This window comes from Lissotriton helveticus, chromosome 4_1 (genome assembly GCF_964261635.1).
Source record: "Lissotriton helveticus chromosome 4_1, aLisHel1.1, whole genome shotgun sequence".
NCBI classification, from domain to species: Eukaryota; Metazoa; Chordata; class Amphibia; order Caudata; family Salamandridae; genus Lissotriton; species Lissotriton helveticus.
In genome coordinates, this window is record NC_136063.1 from 1529568240 (window position 1) to 1529594929 (window position 26690).

The 26690-nt window shown below is 45.3% G+C and overlaps 1 protein-coding gene across 1 annotated transcript in view; it reads left to right on the top strand.

Moving 5' to 3' along the window:
- The first annotated feature begins 15094 nt into the window (after window positions 1–15094).
- The window catches only part of VAPA (VAMP associated protein A), a 283543-nt gene continuing 271947 nt past the window's right edge, over window positions 15095–26690 (top strand). Inside the window, exon 1 of the mRNA XM_078688148.1 lies at window positions 15095–15419. Within this exon, the coding sequence (XP_078544274.1) occupies window positions 15359–15419 (61 nt within the window). The 5' untranslated portion in view covers window positions 15095–15358. The remainder of the gene's footprint in view (window positions 15420–26690) is intronic.

Genomic DNA, 26690 nt, shown 5'->3' on the forward strand with positions numbered 1-26690 from the left:
TCTTATGGATAATAGTGCCAAAGGTAGTACATCTGGCCACTTTAGGGACGTGGAAGCTTGTATTTTCGCCAGCTTCAATTTTAAAGTAGCGTTATACATTTCCAACAATCCTGCTGATTGCGGGTGGAAGACGGTATGGAATTTCTGATTGATCCCTAACCCTTTCAGGACATACTCAACAACTTGCCCAATAAAATGAGGTCCGTTGTCACTCTACAAAAGCTTACAAACACCATACCTAAGAAAAAATTCCTTCAGAAGCACCTTTGCTGTGGTAAGAGCAGTATTATCCTTTGTAGGGTACGCCTCTATCCATTTACTGAAGGCACATACCACCACTAGGACGTATTTTAGATTATTGCAGCGTTCAAGTTGGATGTGATCCATCTGCAAAACTTCAAAAGGTGCGGTTTGTGTAGCAAACCCTCCTGTAGGAGTTTGTGTCCCTTTTCCAGGATAATACTGCCAACAGATCAAACAGGACTGTACTATTCTTTTAGCTGTGCTGGCAATTTCAGGATGCTCTCAGACTTGTGTAAGCAATTTAGTTATTGCTAGGGCTCCAACATGTGCCAGCCCATGTGCCCTTTGAACCATAGGTTGTAAATAGGCTGCAGGCAATTTCCATTTATTCATTTCTTTGTTACGCCAACAACCCTCATCATCTAACATTCCTTCTTTAGACCATTGCTCAAGTTCTTCCACAGAGGCAGATCTCTGTATATCCAATACTTCCTCTCTAGCATCATGCCAACGCTCAGCTTGTGATTTTACTACGTACATGGATGTAGTGCTTCGCTTCATTGCAGTTCCCCTGGCTATGCGCTCTGCGAAGGCATTGCCTTGTCCTATTTTGTCAATGATTTTCTTGTGTGCGCTACACTTCATAATGGCAACTTTCTTCGGATATGTAAGTGCAGTCAAGAGATTATGTACTAAATCTCCGTGCATTATCTGCATCCCGTGGGATGTAAGAAAGCCTCTTTCCTTCCAGAGTAGGCCAAAAGCATGAACCATTCCAAAAGCATAGCGGCTATCCGTGTAAATGTTCACACATAAGTCAATGCTAAGTTCACATGCTCGTGTCAAAGCTATTAGTTCAGCTGCTTGAGCCGACTTCTGTGGTATGCGAGCTGTTTCCACTACTGTCTAGAGTGTTGTGATTGCATATGCGGCTGAGGTTGTGCCATCTGGTAACTTCAAACAGGACCCATCAACCCACAGCTCCCCATCTACATCTGGAAGGGGCGTATCTTGCAAATCGATGCAACCCTTTGTCTGTTCCTCAGTAAGAATATACAATTGTGAGGCTCCTTTGATTGAGACTGAGTCGCACGATATATGACAACAAAGTGGCTGGGTTCAATGTCGCGCATCTCTTCAATGTAATATGAGGTGCTAACAGTGTCAATTCGTATCCTGTCAGGCGAGCACTCGTTAAATGCTGTGTCTTGGTCTGATTCAAAAGGGCATCTAATGCATGAGGTACTAGCACCAACAGTTTGTGTGACAAAACGATCCCTTCGCTCTGACGTATGGACACAGCTGTCGCTGCAACTGAACGAAAACATCCAGGGTACGCACGAGCAACAGGATCAAGAACTGGAGAAAAATATGCACAGGGGCGCTGCTTGTCACCGTGTGTCTGTACTAAAACTGACAATGCACATCCATCTTTCTCGTGTACAGAGAGTGTAACGGCCTTCGTATAATCTGGTGTGCCTAACACAGGTGCAGAGCAAAGAGCTTGTCTTAACTGGCAAAAAGCATTTTGACATTCACCTGTCCAAGGAAGGGGAATCAGAGTATTCTTAGTCAAAAGTGCTAGCAAAGGTTTAACAATGTGTGAAAACCCAATATCCATTGCTTACAAAACGAAATCAAACCAATAAATGCATGGACATCTTTCTGGGTGGAAGGTAATGGGGTGTCTAAAATTGCTTGATTGCGATCTGGTGTCAGTGCACGTCCCTCCTTAGACAGAAGATGACCGAAATAGGTTACTTTCGGTCTACAATATTGCAATTTCTTCCGTGATACTTTATGGTGGTGTGTAGCAAGAAAAGAAAGTAAGGACAAAGTCAATTTTTTACACTGCTCAGGTGTAACAGCTGCCAACAAGATGTCATCGACATATTGTATGAGAGCCACTCCTTCAGACAAAGTAAAGGAATTGAGTTGTCGTTTTAAGGCTTGACTATAAATACTCAGACTCTCGGTGTACCCTTGAGGAACTCTACAAAATCTGTATGATTTGTTATTCAAAGTGAAACCAAACAAATATCGGCTATCAGGATGAATAGGAATCGTGGTTCCACTACCTGGAGTCAGAACGCTCTACGCCCGCACGGACCAGTGCGTTTTTTTTCTCACAGGTCCCTGTTTGAATCTGGGACGCATCCGTCCGGATTCGAGGATTTCGCTACACCGAGCAGGGTACACACATTGATTTATCCTTTCGTATGCTCACACGTGGCCGTCGGTGACGATTGAACCGCCACCATGCCATTGATTACTTTTAAGTAACAACAGCCCTGATGAGTCACATCTCCTTCACGGTGTGACGAAACAAGTGTCGGCTGGCCATTAGCACATGTACTGACTAAGATTGACTCATAAATCTTCTTCACATACGAAAAGTTGGTGCCTGACCTTCATTTCATCTTCAGAAACTTTGCTTCTATTTTGAGTCCTGACTTCAGGGCCACTTACCTCATAAGCATGTGCACAGGACCTGTTTCTCTTCTGTTTGGTATAGGTCTCCCTACACCAGTGCAGGGGTTGTTTGCTTTCTGGGTTTGTTTTCCCCTGACCTGTTTGCACCGCTTGGTTGTTATACCAATAGACATATTCAGTGATCAAACAGCCTTGAGTGCCAAATCTTCCTGTCCTCTCTATTCAAACCCAATTTCTCTGTTCAAACAGGAATCGAGAAGAAAGCGTTCTTCAAATCAACTACTGAAAATGTATTTGCTGTTGGAGGGACCAGGGTAAGCTATTTCGTTATGTCAGATACTACAGGGTACTGTGGTACTACAATCTTGTTGACTTCTCTCAAATCGATGATAAATCTATAAATCCTAGTGTCAGTATCTTTTTTCAAAATGGGAAGAATCGGACTATTGCAAACATTATAAGGAACATCTTCCACAACCCCCACCTTAATCAAATCCTGTACAATACGTGTAAGTGCTTCTTCTCCTTCTCGAGAAATGTTATACTGAGGCAATCTCTGCAGTACAGCACTCTCCTTGACGCTAATATGTACTGGTGAAATAACCATTTGTCCTACATTGGTGTCTGAAGTAGCCCACAAAGTACTAGGGAGTGAAGCTAGTGCAATGTCCTCTTTAATAATACAAGATCTCTCAATCATGGGGTAGTTGTCATTTAAAATAACCCATACTCCTTCCGAAGAACATCGTATCATAGCCCTGAAATATTTGAGCATGTCAAGACACACAATATTGTCTGGTGTGTTTGGTGAAAGCAAAAACGGACATGGAGCAGTAAACTTATCAACATGGAGTGCAAGTGGCTGTGACAATGGGCTATGGGAAGATGTTCCATCGAAACCTATCGATGTAATAGTTAAGCCAGACAGGGGAGCCCTAGGAACCAAGTGTTTAGACAAGGTGCTATGAGTAGCACCTGTATCAACCAGAAACTGATCAGTAGAACCCAAAACATGCGCTGTAACATAGGGACCCCTCTGATCTACTGGAACTTCAACTGATTCCTTACCCCATCCTAGGCAATCCTATACATAAGCAGAATCTTGCAAATCAGACGGCTCATAGTCGGACATTTGATATTGGTTCCGTCTGTCAAAAGTATTAGACCCCTCCTGTCCACGTGTATTAGCATCAAACCTAGCACGATCATTTGTGTTTCCTCTAGGCCCTGAATATCCTGAATGATGTCTCATTTGTCCCCGACCACGTGAACCCTGCTGAGCACGCAGTACTGGACAATCAGAAAGCCAATGTCCAAATTTCTTTCAATATGCACACTGATCAACAGACAAATTCGATCGAGTATAGGGAGGAAAGGACGAACCATGAGATCCACGTCCACCTCTATTATTACCTCTAGAAGGTGGGCCATAAGCCTGAGCCATCATAACCTTTGTTTTTAACTCTTTAGTTTTGTTATCCGCTTTACTTTTTGCTTCTAATTCTTGTCGCTCATAATACTGAGCCATAGTTAAGAGGGAAACCGGAGAAGAGGTAGTCCATGAACTTTCACTGGCCTTTAGGCGACTAGCTATTCCTGGCAAAAGGTTTGTGACATATTTATCGACAAACAGATGCCTACCAGTGTCATCTGTCAATGACTGGCCACTAAAATCGTGGAATGCTGAAACTGATTCATCTACCTTTTGCTTGCAAGACGCTAACACAGTCCAATCTATCTTTTTAGGGGGAATAATCATCTTTAATTTAACCAATATAGCTACCGGAAGATCCAAAATTAACTGACACGGTTTCTGTGCAGGTTCTCTATCTTCATCTAACCGTTCTAATTCTTTCCACAATGCTCAAAATGCCACATGATCATCAACTTTACGCACAGTTCTCCACATATCAGGTGGTAATATTAATCCAAAAAACAACTCAATATCAGACAAAGTCATTTTACAAGAGCTAATGGCACCCTCAATTTCGTCATAAAAGGCTGTTGGATTCTTTCGCGGATCAGGCAATGCATTTTTAAGAGCCATGGCATCTGCTCTATTTCAAGGAGTGTAAACCCAATTATAAATAAAGTACCCTTTCACGTCGGTAGAAGTCTTATCATCACTTGTACCCGCTCCTTTAGGAGGAACATATAAAGGCGCGGCTTCCCGCATGGGTTTCACATTAATTAGAACATTCTTATCTGTTTCGGGCGTCGAAGCTCGTGCCATGTTGATTCGGGATGTTTGTGCAGCTGTGACTGCTGCCTTTTTCTCAGACTGCTTCATCACGTAGTTTAACCAAGCGTCTGATCGTGTCAGCCACCTGGGAGAAGACAAAAGAACCTTCACGTAATTCTTACAATCAGCTGCTATATCATCGGGCTCTACTTCTGCTGAATATTTCCTATATCGTTCAACAACCTCTGCAGCAAATATCTCGGTGAAATATTTGTGTTCCTTTTCCGACCAATTCTTAATAGTATCTAGAAGTTCAGAAGTAGTGTTAGTACGACGATCGGCTTTGCGCGCCGCTGATCTAATCTCAGAGTAACGTTCGGTAGTTAACATCGAGCGAGTGTCTCGGATTTTATCCTGCTCTGTAGGAGTGTCCTCATCTGACTCATGAGGAGCAGAAGGAAGTGTATACGGATGTGGACAACGATCTAATAAGAGAGAATCATCTTGGGGTTTATTAAGAATAGGATAAAGAGGCCTACGAATAGCGTATTGGGTATTTACCTGTAACTGACGCTCCCTATCTTCCCTCTCTTTAATTTCTTTATTTTTCATTTCTAATGCTTTCGCATGGATACTTTTTCGTTGTTCTTTCTCAATCAAGGCCTGCTCATGCTTCATTCGCTCACGCACTTCTTTCTCCCACATTCACACACAATCAAACATATCTTGCCAAGCCTTTCGCTTAAACATCCGTTGCTCCACATACTGAATCTTTCGTAAATCAAATGACCCATGCATAGGCCAACGCAACTCAGGATCTTTGAGAGTGTATTTGTTCCATAACGTGCTGTACATTATGGACGAAATAACATACTTAATATACATGTCCTATTAGGCGTCCCCTCCGGGGGGGGGGCTGGTTGTGCTTCGTCAAGTCTCAAATTGGTAACACTACAAAAGCAACACATCCTACGAAGTGTGGTAGAAACAGGCATGCCAAACATAGTGCAAAATATGCAGTATTAGAATCAAAAGTAGCGCTTACGGTACTCTTCGTACTTTGCGCTGTTCAAACAATTTGAAATAGAGAAAAATCTCCCCATTACCTGCCTATATGTATTGCAACCCATATATATATTTATCAAACGAGATTCAATATTGGCCAATCTTTCAAACAAAGCCGCAGTAAGTGTTACTAAACTACCTTACCAATCAAAGGCATCAAAACCAACAGCAAGTGCCCCAGAAGGGCTCTTACCAATCAAATGGTGTCCAGGTTCCAACTGCCAAGTTCTCAAATCGACCAAATGGTCACTGCACGGCGAATCAACACAAGAGATCTCAGTCGAGGACCGGCGCCACCTGGATGGTCAGACCAAAAAGAAAGGAAAAATGACGTGGGTGCCAAGACTCGGGTCTCCTTGGGCAGCGATCGCGTCCAAAGCGAGATTCCAATCCTTCGTCTCGACCACTCCTTCGGGCATCCGAGTCGCCGATGAGCCCCACGTTGGAAGCGCCAATTTGTAGTAGTGAGCCTCAGCAAGGCCTACCAGTGCTAGGGGTTCTCCCTTCTCTGCACAGAGTCCTTAGACCAATAGAAGGAAATTGGCGCAGAAACTGGAATAGAAAAGACAAAGTTTATTAAACCACATGAGGTGGAACTACATTCACACAACACCCTTGGGTAGTGTATGAGGTAGCACACTGACTGGAGGGAGCTTGGTCCTTTTATACCCACACAGGGGCTCAAATGAAGGTAGTACAAGGTACAGAATGCTGGTTTCAAATACATATACGGTCATACAGAGAGTGTGCTAGCAACAAGTGGGAGGAGCTGACAGTTAGCTAATTCTGGTGGACACATCTTGACAGTTACAAGTTGGGGACAGCTGTAAGCTCAACAGAGCATGTGCAAAGCAGAAGAGACTAAATATATCTTGTCTCTAGGCAGATTTCAAGAGCAGTTGACAGGAAGGTAGGACAGAGCACATGGCCGATAGGGATACAAAATAGATTCCGTAAAACGGACAAGATAGTCTCTAAATACAAGATGTCTTCTGCTAATGCTTAACCTAATCATTGCTAAATTACAACAGCCATAGCCATAATTTTAGCCAGCGGACCTAAAACATCCAAAAGTCAATCCTGGCATTGTTTCAATGATCTTTCAAGACTGTTACGTGGACCACTCCCCATCTTAAGAAGATAGGTTATCATGTCTGGATCCCGAATGGGAGTATATCAAACTTTATCCTCTATCTGTGGCCTAGAACACTCTGCCTTTAGGACATTCTTTACCTCCCTCTCAAAAAGTCTTCTTATCCATTCTTTTGTAAATCTGCTTACGTGGTCCAAAGACCACCAATCAGCAATTCAAGGATGACGTATATTATAGGGCCTGAACATCTCTTCCCCTAGAGGATCCTTTATCAATGCATTAGATGATTATCTAACATACCCCTTAATGTCATCATTTAAATCATCATCTTGATTAATATAAAAAATGGATTCATCATACATCTTTTCTGTCCCTTGCATGACATTGTCATCAGTCTCCATTGCAAACTCATCATCATATAAATTCTGCGTGCTGCCAAGGACACCATTGCTTTTCATACCGCTTCAGACACCCACCTTTGTCATGGAGTTCAATCCATCTTTGTTAATTTTATTCAAATGCTATGTGTTCCTAAGCTTCTTACCCTGTGTCCGTCTTTCTTATTTTCCACCTCCTAAGATAAAGACCAAAATTTCTCACCTGACCCATAATCATTTTTCTTCCTGTCCAAAACCATCCCTACAACTTTCCTCACTGGAGCATTAACTTCACTCTGAATCAACCTTCTTAAAGTCTCCTCACTAAACCTACTTTTCACTACATTCTCTCCCCACTATTACCATCTGAGGACATAATTGCTAAAATACGCTGGCAGTTAACAGTTTTAAACAATCAAAACGTATTTGTATTAAATAAGATATACAGAAAAATGCCAAATCTCCAAACTCCCTATTATTACATTCAATTTTCTTCCTCCTCACAGAGTCAATGCACTACTCAACAGCTGATTGAGTGAGTGCCTATTGTTCCGTACATAACAACGGATTGAGCCAAATCTCAGCAACGTATTTCATATTGTATTTATTCTTTTAATATCCAATCCAAGATGGCTGCCGCGATCTCTGGAGATCACGGTAAACCAATCAATGGGCCCATCTACTTATCACAGTGTGCGGGCGGTTAATCCTATCAAACCGTCACGCCATTGTACTTTTCTTTGAAATACTGCTCGCATCTCAACGAGTGCCGGCCTCAGCTTCCTTTATTGGAGCCCTATGCAGCATGCGCTGATGTACGCGGTGTGATGCTGATCTGAGTAGGAGTAAAACGGTAAGGCTGGACTGTGTGCGCTCAAACCTATGCCTTCTTTCAGCGCTAATACACGTGTTAGCCTCCCACTACTCTAACCCATAAACGGAGGGAGGCAAACCACATGTAAATCAAACCATGGAAAAAATTCCCAAAACATATTTTTTTATTCTCTCTCTCTTTTTAAATAATGAAAACTCAAAACAACATCACAACACCTAGGCACATGCTTCGCGTCTGAATATTAGAAGATTTTCAGTGATAAACCTTCCTCTCAATCAATCACACTTTTAACAATATAGCATTGAGACAATATAATGAAATATAATGAAAGGTACTTATCTGAACAGAAGCAGCTTTTAAACGAGGAGGAGGGTTCTACCTCAGTGACATTTATTGATTGTTTGAGTTCCAATTCTATGTCAGGACGGAGGCGAGGATTATGCAGTCCTTTCTTCTCTTTATTATAATCAGCAATTCAAAGAAAAAACAATAACCACATATTCATCGAACCACAACTCCCATGAGCACATGGGGCACAGTGTCCATAGTAACTGTCATCCAATCATGGAGCCGCCCGCTGTATAATTAACCATGACGTCCTATCCTCTTCCTCTTTCTTCTCTGCTCGTCAGATAAGTCACCCTCTTTTATCTTCTCTGACGTATTGTGTATTTAGTGTATTTCAGTGATTTAATCGATGCCTGTGCAATAGCGCTTGCTTTGTGGTGCGCTTTCTCTCTGTTTAGACCCTGCTTAGGCTCGGCAGTTCGACGCGCGTCAGGCGCTGCTTGCGCCGTCTCTGCCGGTTAATCGCGGGCTCTGTGGTGAGCGGCTCCGCTTCCCCTCGGCTCCGTGGGGCGCCACCACATGGAATAAGGCTGCGCTCGCGGTATTCTTGTTCCTCGGGCGGCGCGCTGAGACAGGAGATTCCTGACTCACCAACCCTCGCCCTGACACCGGTCCGGTGTAATCTTGCGCCCAGTGAGCGCAGCGCCATCTAGCGGCGGTTTTCAGTCACCGCACCTAATTTTCTGTCAGCTGTACTGTCAGAGCACCGGCGAGGGGGCTACCTTTTTGGACATATTTATAAGGTGATTAGTGCTCACGCCCTCATACAATGCAGACTGCTGAGCAGTCAGACCCCCCCATTCAGGAGGCGGCGGAAATAGGCTGCACCCCACCCCTGCCACCGGCGGTTGGTCGCGCGCTTTCGCAGGCACTGGACTCCGTTCTGGCACCTTTGCGGGAGAGAGTGGATGCCCTCACCCAAAGCATCCCCGGGGTGTTTGGTGGCGCGGTACCTGCGGACCGCGGAACCAGAGGTGCGCAGGGTGGCAGGAAAAGGTCAGCGAAGCGTCACGCGGGGCACTTGGAGGAATTCGATCGTTTGAGGGACTCCTTCCGCAAGAGTGCGCGAACGCTTAAAAATTTACCCTGCCGGGAGGGATTCTACCTCGGAGACGATGGCGACGAGGTCGCCCCGGACTCTGACCAGGAGGATGGTTTCTCCTTGGAGGGAGAGGGTGTTACTGATGATGATGCCTCCTCGGACGATGAGGATGGGTATTCGGGGCGTCCCTGGCGCCCGGCGTCTCATTCTTCGGGGTCGGTCGAAGGGGATGACAAGACCCAGATATGTTTGACCCGACAAAGATCTACCACCCAAGATCGTCGGAATGGCTCCCGGACCCCAAAGTAGCAGCGTACGTGGCTGGTAAAGTGCGCCAACCTCTAGAGAAAGAGGTTGGAACCCGCATGCGGGGTGAGTGCCCTCGCCCAAAGCTGGAGGGCAGAGTGGCGGCCACACCAGACATCGACGAAAAGCTCTATGCGTTCTTCGCTAAGTTTATGAAGGACCCTAGGAGGGGCATAGATCGCTCCTGGCGCAGCTGCCAGGATAAGCTCCTGGACGTTGTGGGCCCCGTGACCCAGATTATCCAGTTAGCCGAGAGGGCCAAGGAGTCGGGGACAGCAATGTCCACGGAGGTCGTGGCAGGTTGGGCACAGAGGGCCCTATGCTTCCTGGGTAACGCAAACTGCGCGTTGGCGGCAGAGCGAAGGAGATCTCTCCTCATCAAGATTGATCCTAAACTTGGAGATCTGGCCACCTGGGAGGCGGGGCCTATTGCACAAGGCAAGCTATTTGGAGAACCTTTTATTAAGGAATTAAATAAATTCGTCACAACCTTCTCTGCTTTGGACAGAGCACAGTCGTCCATCAAGAAGATCTTTCCCGGACGGGTTTTTGCAGGGGCCGGAAGAGGACGGGGTCGCTCCTCCGGCCGCCAATTCCAGCAAGGCCCTAACAACAAAAACCAGCAGCGCCGTAACAACGGCTGGAACGACGGCCGTCAGGGGATCTTCTACCCTAGTCGAGGCGCCGGCAAAGGGCGCGGCAGAGGCTATCACGGCGGCGCCAATGCACCGGGAGGCCCATCCGGTGAGTGTTACCCTTTTTTCCCCATCCGTTCTGGGGGGGAGGTTACGGGATCATCTCCACAACTGGTGCAAAATCTCCTCAGACCTTTGGGTGCTCCAGACGGTCAGGGGCTTCCGAATAGAGTTCTACGGCGCTCCTCGTCAGAGGGTTCGCCCTCGCCCCTTGGTTTTCTCTGCAGAGGACAGACTTCTTATCGAAAACGAGGTATCAGAACTTCTCAGGAAAGGTGCGATTCGCAGAACACACCTTCACCCTGCGGGGTTCTTGAGCAACATTTTCCTAGTCCAAAAAAAGGACAAGGGGTTCCGCCCGGTTATCAACTTACGGGAGTTCAACGAATGGCTAGTATACCGCCATTTCAAGATGGAGGAAATCCATCTGCTACGCGATATTCTCCTACAGGGGGATTGGATGGTTCGCCTGGACTTGAAGGACGCCTACCTCACGGTGCCGATCTTCCCGCCTCACAGGCGCTTCCTGCAGTTCCTATGGAACGGGGAAGTCTTCGAATTTCAAGCACTCCCCTTCGGTCTCTCGTCGGCCCCATGGTGCTTTACGAAGCTCCTACGACCGGTGGTGGAGACACTACGAGTGAGGGGTGTGCGGATGATCATCTACCTCAACGACATCCTGATCATGGATCAGTCGCCGGACCGACTTCGTTCCAACTTGACCATGACTATTGCCCTGCTCCAGGATCTGGGGTTTGTAGTGAACGCTCAGAAGTCCGAGCTTCTTCCGAGGAGGCAGATGACTTTTCTGGGATTCCTCATAGATTCGGAGTCGGCTTGTCTCAGCCTCCCGCAGCAGAAGGTGAACAAGATTCGCAAGGAACTCTCCCAGACTCTGCGGAGGGACAGAATCTCCCTTCGGCAACTGGCTCGAATCGTGGGTCTTCTTTCATCCTCGATTCAAACGATTTTTCCGGGCCCGTTGCACTACAGGGCCCTTCAGCGTCTGAAGGCGCAGCACCTCCGGAAGGGACTCACCTACTCCGAGCTCATCTTCCTCACGGAGGAGACGAGGACGGAGTTGCGATGGTGGATAGAACACATGAGTGCGTGGAACGGGAGAGCGATCTTCGGATACAGCCGGGACCTGATCATAGAATCGGATGCCAGCAGAGCAGGCTGGGGAGCCCGTTGCGGCGACATCACGATGGGGGGCCGTTGGTCGGAGGAGGAGCTGCAGCTTCACATCAACTGCCTGGAGCTTCTAGCGGGCTCCTTTACGGTGAAGACTTTGACTCAGAACCAGGTGTCGTGTTGCATCCTGCTACGAATGGACAACGTATCGGCGGTGCAGTATATCAATCGCCTGGGTGGGCCTCGGTCCAGGGCGCTGGCAAACCTGGCGAAGGACTTCTGGCACTATTGCCTAGAGAAGCGAATTTCGGTGTCGGCGGAATATCTCCCGGGCACACAGAACTCGATCGCGGACTGGCATTCCAGGAACTTCCAGGATTTCAGCGACTGGCGACTGCATCCTGCGGTCTTCCAGGCTCTGATGGACTCTTGGGGACCGTTCTCAGTGGACCTGTTTGCTTCCCGGCTCAACCGTCAACTCCCGAGGTTCGTGAGCTGGAGACCGGACCCGGAAGCGATGGCGGTCGATGCATTCTTACAGAATTGGTCGCTGGAACAGGCTTACGCCTTCCCACCCTTTCTCATGATTCCTCGAGTAGCGGCGCAAGTTCGCCGACAACAAGCATCGCTGGTCCTAGTGACCCCCTTCTGGCGGGCTCAGACCTGGTTTCCCCCACTGCTCGAACTGTCGTGGGATCGTCCGATTCGGCTGCCCTTGTTCCCTTCGTTACTGTCGGGACCCCTGGGAGATGGGCACCCGCTGGTGCTGCAGGAAACCTTACACCTCATGGCGTGGAGGATTTCAGGGGACGCTGGCAGGACGGACGCCTTTCGGCGGGCGCTAAGGAACTCATCTGCAGCGCCTGGGCCCCAGGTACCGTCAAGAGGTACCGATCGGCTTGGCAACGATGGCGTCGTTGGTGTCTGGGAAGACACGCCGATCCCGTGGGGGCCGACGTTACCCACATTCTAAATTTTCTGGCTGAACTAGCCCAATCGGGTTTGGCCTATCGATCAGTCAACTCTTTCAGATCCGCCATTTCAGCGGGACATTCCCACATCGATGGCAAACCGGCGGGGCAACATCCTTGGGTTTGCAAACTCATGAAGGGTGTCAGACTTTCCAAACCCCCGGAACCCAGATATCAAAATCTCTGGGATGTCAATATCATACTCCGGTTCCTTTGCTCCTGGCGTGACAACCAGTATCTGAACAGGAAGGAGCTGTTGTCTAAACTGGCGATTTTGCTGTGTCTAGTTTCGTGCAAACGCGTCTCCGACGTGCGGGCACTGGATATCACGGCACGTATGTTCACTCCGGAGGGAGTGACTTTCACGGTCGCTAGAAGGACCAAGACTAGTATCAGATCGGTGTCATACCCGGCGTTTCCGGATCAGCCGAGGTGGTGTGTAGTGCGTTGCCTCAAGGCGTACGTGGATATGACAGCGGACTGCCGTCCTCCTGGGGAGCGGCAGCTTCTCATCGCACTGCAGAAGCCTTTTAAAGCGGTTTCGGCTCCGTCCATCGCTAGGTGGGTCCGTTGGATCATGACCGAAGCGGGGATAGACGTGACGAGATTTGGAGCTCATTCCGCGAGAGGAGCAATGGCGTCTAAGGCCATTCAGATGGGCGGTAGGTTAGAGGACATCATGGCAGCAGCGGATTGGTCCTTTGAGTCCACGTTCAAACAGTTTTACTTCAAGCCCATCTATGGTGCGGCAGAACTTGTAGTGGATAAGCTTTGAAACTGCATAATCCTCGCCTCCGTCCTGACATAGAATGAAAAATTTCCTAGCTAACGTAACGGAAAGTTTCAATTCTATTAAGGACTAGGAGGCGAGGATTATCCCTCCCGAGACTTGCTGGTCTCGACCCACCCGTACACCTTCGTATTTCAGTAAGTATTAATTTTACGATTTTCTTCAATGCTATGTTGATGCACTGAATTGAGTTGTAACATGATATTGCTTGTATTCACGTTTGGATTTTGGAATGTTCATGTTGTCATGCTATGCTGAATCTCGTACAGACTGTGTACTGCTTTTCTTGCCCTCCTTTTTGTAAGAAGAGCTGGATAACGGTGTTCTTGTTTGGTTTAGGACAAGACCAGAAGGATTAAAGAACGTTCCTGGGGTTTCTTCCTCACAGAGAAGAAGAGGAAGAGGATAGGACGTCATGGTTAATTATACAGCGGACGGCTCCATGATTGGATGACAGTTACTATGGACACTGTGCCCCATGTGCTCATGGGAGTTGTGGTTCGATGAATATGTGGTTATTGTTTTTTCTTTGAATTGCTGATTATAATAAAGAGAAGAAAGGACTGCATAATCCTCGCCTCCTAGTCCTTAATAGAATTGAAACTTTCCGTTACGTTAGCTAGAAAATTTTTCATTCTGGATTGTTCTTGTTTGAAAAAGTTATTTAAAGGTGCTGCTGGCGGAAGTGGCAAAAAAAGGGTATGTATAACGGGCAGCCTTTGGTCTTGTAATGAAATTTGTACTAAAACTAGCCAGAAGTTATGGGTGAGCAAATATTTTCAAGAAATTATCCTGTTATAACTGGAGTTTATGTGTGTGGGAAAAATGCTTATTTTCAACTTCTGTCATAATACATAATGTTTACTGCCTGAAAAAAAATTCTGACGTTGAGTAACATAATCTGGTGTTCATGGAAGGTGTTACTCTATATAAAACAGCTGATTTTTTTTTAATGGGCAACATTTTGAAAATGCATGAATTTGCATTGACTGAATCACACAATTGAAATTAGTGCCTGAAAATCGGAGCGGGGGAACCAGAACTGCCAGCCAATCAAAGCAATGGTAAAGTGGCAATGCTCCATGGTATCGAGAAACACAAGATTGACAAGCTGTGGCACCAATTAGAAGCAGGCAAATGAGAGTGACAACTGACAAAAAAGGCAACCAATGGTAAGTAATCAGTGGGCTCCAAGATCCTCTATGCACTTGGTAAGACAAAATATATCTCACGACAGCTTCGACCAAAATAGGAACCTATTGCAGAAAAACAGAATTAATTCAAATGAAATGTTTAATGCAACACTGCCCTGTGAAACAAATACAAACTGGCATCATGAATAAGTTGGTGACACTAATGAAAATAATGTCTATCATAAGTGACTCAGTAAAACATTTCGGAATAGGTTGTTTGTAGAAAAAGAAAGTTATATGGTGTACGACCGCTGGGATATTGGTTCCTCTTCTGAAATCAGACAACGACTATTTACAAATGATGATGTTATGACGTCACCTGTTCAGCTTTCTCTTCCCGTTTAGCCTCGCCCACTGATTAAAATCTTGGACGATAGGGACGTTGACGTGCTCGTTCTCACCGTGCGTCTCGTGTGCGCGCCTGAAGGGCTCGGGAAGGATGACGTCGCAGCACGTCTCGCGTGAAGGGCTGTGTGTGCACGCGCAGCGCCTGTCTATGCTGTGTTGAATCAGTTTGCGAGCGGAGGGGCGAGCAGGGACCCGGAGGGGAGAAAGAGGAGCCCGCGCCCGCTGACAGCGCCGCAGTTACTGCGAGCTTCTACAGCGCCGCCCCTCCGTCTCCGCCGGGACCCCCGCAACCCCCCCAAAGCCATGGGGGGGAAACATGAACAGGTCCTAGTGCTGGACCCGCCCATCGACCTAAAATTCACAGGTAAGGCCGGGGGAAATGCTGAGAACATATTTGTTCTGATGGATATGAGACGCTCTCTGGTCTATGCACACACGAGCTGCCTTTACCCACCTCCTCTCCGGGGTGTCAATGGGACTATGTCCCGCAGCCGCCATTTTGTTATCATATGCCTGGTGGGGGGCACCTCCCGCTCCCCAGGTGGGAATGGGATGTGCTATCCTGTCGTCGCCCCTGGGTGCTGCCAAAGCAAGTCTGGGCCTGGCACTGTCAGAAGGGACAGTGCGCACTGCAGCGATCCTGCTGCTTCATCACCCGGGTTCAGACGCCTATACTTTCCTTTACCCTACTGTCAGTGGCTTATTCCTAAATCGCCCTTACGCCCACTGAACCGGCCGGCTGGCACGAGTACCCCAATTGCTAAAATATCTCTGTATGATCGTGATTCTGCGTTGAGGATCGTGCATCACAACCAACCGCTGACCTCCCTGCTCCGCACCAGCACAGTGCTCTGTCGTCTTACAGGAATCATGTGAACTGTGTTTTGAATCGGTTCTCGTTTTTGCCATCGGTGCAGTTTTCGATGTGCTGCCACCGAGCCCCGAATCGGCATTTCTTATTTAAACTGTATCCCACCGGCCACATATTACAGTCATCTATGGTTTGAAACACACGTTCGACTGTCTGAAGCTTCCGAGTTCTTGGCAGCATGGTCGCATCTTGACACATGCCTTGTTGCTCCGGGATTTATTCTTCCTGACTGTGAGGTCTGTTACGGTGCATGTGCCTACAACAGGAAGTGACAGATTCACGTTTGACATTTCTTATAAGGGAAGTAGGGATGTGGGCATGTTTGGTCTATGCTATCTTTGCGCCTCCTGTTATATGTTCAGTTTGACGATTATGCACTTGTTTAAATGCATTTTTTTTCTATTTATTGCTTTTGGCCGAATAATTTCTATATTACTTCAGTGAAATGATAGACGCGCTAACTAAAGCGAACATGCTGCGCTTTCGAAACTGTATTCCGAAAATAAAGCACCGACTTTCACAGGTTTTCATGCTCAGTTTTGACTTGTGAACAGTGAAGTCGGGATATCAAGTCAAACGAGCATTGGCAAAGCCAATAGGTCTCGCCTCTGCGAGAGCTATTGATTTAGTTTATTTTAGTTGTGCTATATATACAGCACTGTTTGTTCAGTATGTTTATAGTTTTATACTAAATTGCTTTGAAACGGACATTCCTTTTTTATTTTTTCATTCATTCAATAAACTTTATTTCGGTTAGTTTTAACCATAAAAGTACATAAAATATAAATTTTCATCATTCCGCAGTTCATTTTTGAATATAAAAATTAATATTCATTATATGCAGTCAGAGGGGAGAAGGCAAATTGTTAAAACCGTTAAAAAATTTAAATATTTTTAAAATTATATTGTTTAAAAAAATTAAGACAGCATTTGTTGATCCCAAATAGTTCACACGTCTCATCGGATAAGAACATAAAGTGCCCTATTAATTAAGTAATTTCCTTCGAATAGACCACATAGAGAACAGAAATTTAGTTATAGCAGACACTATCAAGGGATTCGTGTCAGACTTCAAGATCCTAAAGAAGACTTGGTAGTCCCTTATACCCATATTATTACATAATTGTATTATCCACTTTTTTCGTATATGTAAGTAGGCTGGGCAGAAGAGAGTAACATGCAAAGTGGTTTCATTTTCGGTTCTACAGCCGGGGCATAAATGAACTGGGTCCACCTATCTGCCATAGAATAAAGGGGCAGCTTTCCAAATCTAAACTGTAAGTACAGCTTCTTCGCCAAAGTGGGTTGAATTACATCTATTTCTTGTTCAAAGCTGTATGTGGACTTATGGCTCAGGAAGGCACCAGTCAGACTCGTTGATGATACTGAGCTAATGGTCCTTCCAAGACTAAAGTCCTTCACAGCGCCAGACAGTGTTTTCTTTGAAATAGTTAGAGAAGTGACCTCAGGATTTAGCCAGAGATTTTCATAACCAATTTGGACTAGAGACTGTCTTATGAAACTTGGCCATGGAATTCTACCTGCTCCTGGTAAGGCTAGAACCACCTTCAATTCCCTTCTGTAGCTTTCCAGCTCGGGGGTGCTCCACAGCCTCCTCCAATAAAGAAGGGGGCGTGAGGCAATAGCTTCGGCTATAGGTCTAATATTCAGGTCTAGCCTAAGTGGGACTAGGGGGTACTTCTGGGCAAGGTTAAAGTTTGCCTAATTAAGTTGTTTTCTGTAATAGTTAGGTCGGTGGAAGGAACATGTCCTCCAAGTTCCGCCCCGTTAAGGGAGGAAGATCTTGCTTGAACTTTGAAGATTTCCAGTGGGGCACTCATGATTTTATTCACACAATTTTTTTGGACTTTTAAAATTCCCCCAGTTGTCTGTCCTAATTTTAAGTTTGCCTTGGCCATTTGTGCTCCCCACCCCATTTTGTCAGTTGAGTCAACCCTAAGTAGTCAAATGTTGGGACTCTTTCTAACGGTCTACCTTCCATCATTGTGTGAGGGCAATTGATCGTATTGGCATTAAATACCATATACTTAGTCTTGTCAATGTTAACTACTAAATTTCTATGTTTGCAGAATTTATTGAACTGGTTTAAAACCCTCTGCATACCCATAGGGGATTTTGAGAGAAGCAGAGTATCATCTGCAAACATTAATGCAGGAAACCTCAGCGAGGCTAGTTTTGGGGAATCGATATCTTTAGTTGATAGTAGGTCTTCAATGAGCCCATTAAGAAAAAGGGAGAAGAGGGTAGGGGCAAGGACGCAGCCCTGCCTAACCCCTTTCTCAACCGGAAAGGGCCCTGTTAGCTGACCATACTTCCCAAAACGCACTCTGGCAAAGGTGCCATCGTGTAGGTGTTTAAATTGGTGACACAGGCTGGCACCCCCATTGATGATAAAATTGCCCAGAGTTGGTTACGATCCACCATATCGAATGCTGACTTTAGGTCCACAAACGTTAGATATAAACTTCCCCGGTCCAGAACGACGTGCTTCCAATAAAGGACTTGGAGCCGGAAAAGTTGATCAATAGTAGATGTTTTGGCCCTAAAGCCTGCCTGGAGGGGAGTCAGTATATTATTGTCTCTTACCCAGTCCTGTAAGCGTTGTAAAAGTAGTCTCGTGTAGATTTTCTGACTGACATCAATAAGGCTAATAGGCCTGTAATTTGATGGTTCTAACGGAGAGCCCTTCTTAAAAATGGGAATTATCTCCGCCCCCAACCATGTGGCTGGCAGAGGTAGGCCCTGCAAAATTGCATTATAAAGTAATAAAAGATAGGGAGCCCAAACAACTGGTTCTTCTTTTGAAGAGGTCGCCTGGGATCCTATCTAACCCGGGGGCTTTATTCGATTGCAGGGAGTTCACTGCAATTAAAACCTCGTCCAAGGTAAAAAGTGGTGTGGGGCAGTTAGGGTCCATCTCCGTCAAAACAGTAGGGACTAGACTATTTAATGTTGAGGGAGTAGAATATAACTCTTTAAAATATATTATTATCGAGTTTTATAACGCGCCTGGTTACCCTTGGGCATCCCCGCGCTCATCCAGAGAGAACACCAAAGCAAGAAGCACAAACATTTAGGCAGGAAACAAATGGGTTTTTAAAAGTTTGCGAAACCGCAAAGTGCTCGTTTCCAGGCGCAGATGCAAGGGGAGAGAATTCCACAGTGTAGCCACATTTATGGAAAATCTTCTGCCACCGGTTCTTGCCTTCCTAACCCTTGCAACTTGCAACAGATTAAGATGATCTGAGCGAAGGGTACGGGAGGGCTTGTAAAACTGAGCCATATCCCGCAGGATAGGAGGACCTTTCCCTTGCAAAATATTTTTTTTTTTTTTTTTTTAGGGACCATGATTCTTCGGGTATATTTGGATCAATTGAGGTCCTACCTTCTGGTTTCCCTGTATGAACTAGGTTCCAGAAGGACCGAGTATCTTTGGCCTCGAGTGCAGATCTGATGGCGTACCAACGTTCTTCTTCCCACTCTTTTTTTGCATTAAAAATCATTAATTTATAGGTGCGCTTGGCTTCAGTCACGGCGGCCTGGGAGCCTTGTTTCAATGCCATAAGTCGCCCCTGCTTCATCTCTTTGCACCCCCCATTGAACCAGGGGTGTTTGGTGACAAAAGGCTTAGATTTAATAAGGGTTGTTTTGTAGAAGGAGCTTGCCAGTAAGGTAGTTAGTTCCTCGTGCAACCCTGACAAAGACCTTTGTTCACTGATATCAATTGGGGGGGGACGAGATTAGATTTGCCCTTTCTAGGAGGGGGATTATACTCGGGTACAGTTTACCCAAATCTTCAGTGGATTTCTTCATATTAGCCCATCTGATTCTCCTCCCACCCTGAATTATTCTGAGGTCACTATTTTCATAGATTTCATTGGCCTCAGTTATCAGATCATAATTAATCTCAATTAACAGGGGATTGTGGTCGCTTTCCATATGACTAGGGATTTGGAAATTGAGAATCCTAGGCCATAGGGGCATACTATCCATGAAATAATCGATTACGGAAGTATAATCCCTTCCAGTGTAGGTTGGTTGCCCTGGGATGTCCCCCCATAAAACGCCCATTGCATGCTCTAATAGAAAAGGAATAGGTTATGGAGGTTAGCTGAAGTACCAAGGGTGACCACTGTTTAACTGGGTACATATTTGGTTGGGGGATTGACCATATTTCATCCTCCTCTGTTGGGATGTGATGAACTCCATTAAGAGGTTCGTAATGACAGTTGAAGTCACCACCAATCATTAACTCAACGTCTCCCGGGAAGGAGTGCAAGAGAGAGGACTAAGACTCTAGGGTTTTGGAAGTGCCCCCCTGTCCAACTGGCCTCGAGTAGATATTAATAAGTGCCAGTTTGGGTGTTTTGGTATGTGATAATATAATACAGGTTATATCAGGGCTATTGGTGTCTATCCTTTTTACAGAAAACCCAAGATGAACGCCTATCCAAATACATAATCCTCCCGAGGGTCTCCCTCTAGGTCCTTTCAAAGCTGGCACCATAAACGTTACATATCCCAATCTATGTATGGGGTTGAGAGCCCATGTTTCCTGGAATATACATATCCCGTAGAGGTCTACAAAAGCACACCAATCAGGGTTATCCTGGTTGGTGGCGAGACCTGCTATGTTTCAGGTTAGAATTTTTAAAATTGAATTTTGATTATGAATTCTCGGTAGCCGATTACCACAATTAGCCAAGTTAGATGAATCAGCAGGGGCATTTGTAGGCCCTTTTCTTACTATATTGGGTGGAGTAGAGGTAAGGACAGTAATATGGGCTGTTGGTAAAATTAATGTTGGTCCTCTTAGGGATGAATCCCTATCCAGGGAGATTTCATCACTAGGGGATGGCAGGTAAATAAGATCTTCTGCACCCATCAGCTACAGTCTAACATCAAATAGTGGCTGGGCAAAGTCCTGTCTAGGTCCCTTTTCCACAAGTCCCCCAAAGTTTAAAGGTGTACTGGTCTGTACTGACGTTTGGGGCGCAGGGCGTCAGTCGCAGTCCCCCAGGCCCGAGAAGGCATCAAATCTATTAAAGAGCATGATATTCCCAAGAGGGCACATATTCGGCAGTTCAACCTGTGGGAATAAGTGTCTTGGAGTTGAGTACCGGGGTTCATAGAAGTGGGACAGAGGTAATGTGAGAATTCCAGGCAGCAACGTGTTTTTGGGCCAGTTACAGATAAATTCGACGCACCTCCGGTCTCTAAAATTAATAATAACACAATCCCCCACCGTGGTTTTGGTGCTCTTACCAATCCAATTCACTCTCTGAACAAACAGAATTTCTGCTGTAATATTTGTTGGGAGTGGTCGTTTCTGGTTGAGCCAGAAGGTGCACTTGTTTTTGAGTTCTGCATAGGTTTCCCTTTTTCCATGTACCAGGGCGGGGACCCCCGCCAAAACCACCACATAAGGCGCTGATTGTGGTGGAAGATCAATATTAGGTAGCAAAACAGTATTCTGTACCAAGGGAGGATGTTGGGATCTTGGTACAGTCATGTCGGCAGCTATTTGGGGGGATTTGTCCCTTGTAGCAGTATTTGCACCTGGTGGCAAACTGGGAACTGGGGCATCAACAGAAGTTAAGGCAGGGGATCTTTGCATGGCAGCAGTACGAATTTTTGGTGCAACAGCCGTGTTGAGGTCAGTTGGCCTTGAGGCTGGAATTTTGGTCTGCCTAAGAGTGGAGTCATTGGCCCTCTGACCCACTTGTTTCTGGAGTGATGCAAGTGAAAGTTCAAGACAGACTAGTCTATTTTCAATTGAATCCAGTCGGGTGGTAATTGGAGTACAGAATTTTTTAAACGTACTTTCCAGTTTCTTCCAGAACAATTGGCCCATATCAGGTTGGACTTCTCCCCCAGGGCGTTTTTTAGTCCATTATGCTCTTCTATAGCAGTCGTTGATAGATGGGATGGACTAGATGAAGGTCTTAGAGCTGGGACTACGTTGGTCAAGTCCATTTTGCCAGTTTTGGCTTTTTTGCCTCCTTGAGTGGTTTGTGCCCCAGTGCGCTTCCTTTTAGCAACCACACCCACATCTCGGTGGGGAAGAGATGATTTTGCATTGGAGGCAGAGCGGGTTTTAATATTAGGGGAGGGTATGGCCTTTGCGGCATTATGGGCAACCATCCCGGTGGGGGAGTTTGAACTGGTATCATGAATAACAACCAGCTGTGATGTATCACTTCGCTCTACAACTCCCGACGGAGGCAGTATATCCTGAGAATTAGGTAAGTGGAAAATACGTAATCTTGCCTTCGCCAGGCTTCCCAATGAAGATCTTTTGTCAAATGGGGTGTCCAAGGAAAGTCTCTGCTCGGTCAGTTCGATATCATTGGCCAAGGCTGACGATACCCTAACTAGAAAATTATCCAGAGTGCCTAATAATGAACCCCCGGTTGATTTCCTAGGATTTGGGGCTTCAGATAATACAGTTGCCATGTTTGTTTATAAGGGGTCTGTTAGTGAAGCTCCTTAATGGGGCAGACTAGTTGCAGTGAAACAGAAGTATAGAAGACTGACCTTTATTAACTGGGACGGATGAAAGAGGAGTAGCCCGTCCCGTCCTTACCCGGTCTTGAACGGGCTTAAACGGGCCCGCCCTTGGCCCGGGCTTCGCCCGGCGCCGCCCGCGCGTGTCCCGCGACGCGGAGGGAGCCGCGGTGTTTTAGCGCCTCCAGGCGCGGAAGTCGGCGTGGGTGGGCGGGGAGGAACCAGCAGGAATTGTGGGGCTTGTAGTCCCCCCCCCCCCTCTCTGCGGCCGCTTGTTGTAAATAGCGGCGGCAGGGGGAACAAGCAACCAGGTCCCGGCGCTCTCCAAGCGCGATTATGCAAAGACAGCAAAGGGCTCGCCCGACAGGAAAACAGAGACCGGTGAGTCAGCAATCCTTTTTTTATTTATTAATGTATACGCGATGGGTATGGGCTCTGAATTAAAATATGGAAGGCAGGTAGCAATACGAACAACTGCTGTCTTAAAAAAAAGTATTTAGGTATAGTGAGCATCGCAGTTTTTTATGGGGGTTTGAAGGGTGCTTAATATAGAGAAAGGGATGGGTAGTGGTAGGAATAAGTAAGGTGGCTAATGAGTAGTGTAATGGTAAATACACATCATGTTTAGTGGAAAAGATTTTAATTTGTAAAATATTTTAAATCAGTGGAAATGGTTGCGATTTATAATGCAAACTAATTACCGTGCACCTGTAAAAAAAGATGAATTAAATTTCCCCAGTAACATTGCAAGTGAAGGGAGATGGGTAGCACATTTACTTATTTCAAAGGAAACGGAATGTTTGATAACGTGTGCTTGAGCTAAGAATGAAAGCTATTTGTTTTTAAATGTACAGCAAAAGTGTGCCCTTGAAGCTCTTTTTTTGACATAGTAATGTTGAAAATAAATCTTTAGTTGTGGGAGAGGTGCAGTTGCAAATATTGTTTAAAGCTGTCTAACTTAAAAAAAAGAAAGGCAGCATTGTTCGAGGTGGAATTGAGGTAAATTTAAAGCTTAATGTAAATGTTGCCCTCTCGGTCGCTATTTGGATACCCAAAGCTCAAATAAATGAAGGGTAACATTTTCTTGTGTGCCTTGCACACATCCTATTTGTTTGCAGTCTCAACTATTGTTTAAAGCTGTCTACCAAAATAATTAAAAGGCAGCATTGTTCAAGGCTAATAAAACGTGGCTTGTGGTTGAGATGCAATTGCAAATATTGTTTTAAGCTACCTAAAACAACAAATGAAAGGCTTTGTCAGAGGTTGAAGAGAGGTAAATTCAAAGCGGCTTTAAAATGTTGCCCTTTTGGTCACTGTATGGACATCTGTTGGCTAAAATAGGTGAAGGGTAAACTTTTCCTGTTTAACTTGCATGCATTGAGTGTTTCTGCAGTCTCAACTATTGTTTAAAACTGTGTAACATGAGAATTAAAAGGCAGCATTGTTCGAGGGCAATACAACTTCGGTTGTGATTAAGATGCAGTCGAAAATATTGTTTAATGCTGTATTACAAAAGAACTGGAAGGCAGCACTGCTCCAGGTGAACTAAATGTACATAAACAAGCCCTCGCATGCAAGGTCGGTTTAGTTTTAGATAAGAAAATGTGCTTCCCATACTACTTTCACTTTTAACGTTAAGGGTGTGGACTGGATTAAACTTTTTTTTTTAAACTTGACCGCATAACTAATTTGCACCACTGCGGTGCCGCTGGGACTTGAATGGGGTACCCCTGCTTCATAAGACACAGCTCTTCACATAACGAAACACAGACCAATGCTGGTCTCCTTATCTGCAGATCAGTGACCTTTCATGTTGGCGAACCTACAAAAGTCCAGCTTCAGTATTGGAAGCCCATTTTTTAAGTTTCACCTAGCGAAGGCTGCGCTTGCGCAGCTCTCGCTGGTTTTTTATCTCAAAGGAAACGGAATGCGACTGTGTAGAACAGGAAAGTAGTTCACCGAATGTTATAACGTGTGCTTGAGCATAGAGTAAACAATCACAAATGTGCAGGGTCCCCTCTCAGTCACACATTAAACACCAACTCGGACAAATTTGGAATTGTTTGAAAAAACCCCCACTAAGGATGTGGCCGACATACAGTGGTGAAAGCTAAATAAACAAGGGGACAGACAACAGGAGGGTGGGAGAGAGCAGACGAGCAAGCTAAAATGGATACAATGTCTAAAAAAAAAAAAGCTCCCAAAAGTGCGCGCAGTGGAAGGACACAAGTACTTGGGCCATGCTCTAGAGGATAACCCTGAATTCTTACAAATCATTTGCAGCTCAAAAAATATTTCAATCAAGGTTACCATGAAACTCAAAATAAAATTTCTAAAGTTTCTAAAATTTCTCTGGGCATTCTTCCGTGCGCCAAGAGCCTTCCACCATAGAGGGCATCCTCACTAAGCACTTGTAGTTTGTGCGACACAGGCCCAGGAGACATTTTTCATCTAATTTGCACATGCACAGCACTGCAGCATGAGAGGAAACGGCTGCTATAGACCGCCCCTCTAGGAGATAGAAACTTGCACTAGGAGGCAACCAGTGCTTGTATGTTTTGATCCGGGGGCCATAAAACTGAATTGCAGAGTGGTCATATTTTTCACACTGGTGGAACAAAACATGAATAATACCACAAGAGTGCACCAACAACTTCAGGATTAGGCGTAGAAAGAATAACTTGACCCGCCTACCCGGACACTGTTTCTCTAAATTTAATTGCTATAACCTAAGAGTTCCCTAAGATGGGACAATTTCTACTTTGCCTTACAACCATTGGGAGATTCCTCCTAATATTTACGTACTTTCTGCTGTTGCCTGGCTCTGTTGAGATACACAAACAATGCACACTGTAGGCTATATTCATTGCATTACAGCCATGTAGTACTGTTTTGTTCATTTTTAGGTCTCTTTATTTTACTCTAGTATATCAATGGCACACATTGATTGGTTTTATTAGTATTTTTTATACTTCTATGTAAGTAACGCATTGCATTTCATCGTGCTCAAAAATGGTCTTACTGGTGAATAACAATGACTTTTTATCTTGACAGTTCATCACACTGTAATGGTTTTTAGTAACTATGCATAATAAAAATAAACTTGAAACTAGAGGAGATGCACATGCAATAAGAGGAAAGTGCTAACCACAGGGCTGACCAGCAGGAAGCAAACAATCAAACAGTTTTGAAACCCACTAGTTGTAGGTAATGAGAGGGCTCCAAGCCCACTAACAGTAAAAACAAAAATGACTCAAAGAAACAGCGCATGTGCTTTCTACATGAGACTTTAAAATTGGGATCAACAGATTTAATTTGTATTCGCTGAAATCTAAACTGCGTAAAATGTACTCTTTGGGCGTTCTTAATTGACAATAATATAGTGTTCCCAGAGGAGTAGTTTTCCAGATGGTGTCAATGCCACTTAGCAGTAAAGTCACTGACAGTTGTATTCCCTTTCTAGCACACAGATTCATTTCTTAACTTATGTCTTGTTCAGTTGTGCAGAATGTGGGGACGTTAACTATTACTACACACTTTTTTTAGATCTGGAATTAGCAAAGGCATTTTCACTTTAATAACATTTTAGGTATTAAATACTTATTGTGCCTTTCGGACGGCCGTATTCATATATTGCTATGTTATTGTCATTAACATTTTTTTTACACACGCATAGTGTCAGTAGTTTAGCCCACATTAGCTATTGGCTAATTTCACTGTAAGTGATTGTATTCTGCCCTTGTACAAGGAGCACGTCCGTGCACAACTAGTTGTCTAAAATGCCAGTGTGATTTGTCTGTCAACTGTTAAATAAGACATGTAAGCCAATGAAAAATATGGGCGGAGAGTGGCGAAGCTTCAAGTCCCTACCTGAATACAGTATGCCTCGCAGATCACCGACTGTGCTGTCCAGCCTCGACCTAAAAAGAACAGGTACATACGCCGTTTTCTGGAATACGGAAAAAAACTAAAAAGGAAACATTGACCATGGTCCAGTTTCAGTCTAGCAAATATAGAGTGTTAATACAGATCCATTCTCCTCTTTTCAGTTATTTCCCATAGTGTTACTTTCCATCAGGTACTAGCCCTCCCACACATTTGGAGTGGTTCATGTCTGAAACTATGCTGGAAGTGGCAACCCCAACACATCCCTCATCATGGAGCAATGGTTGAATCGGCTGACTGCCCTTAACTGCAGACCGCAGCTTGTAGACTCTGCATCATCTCTGGGCATAA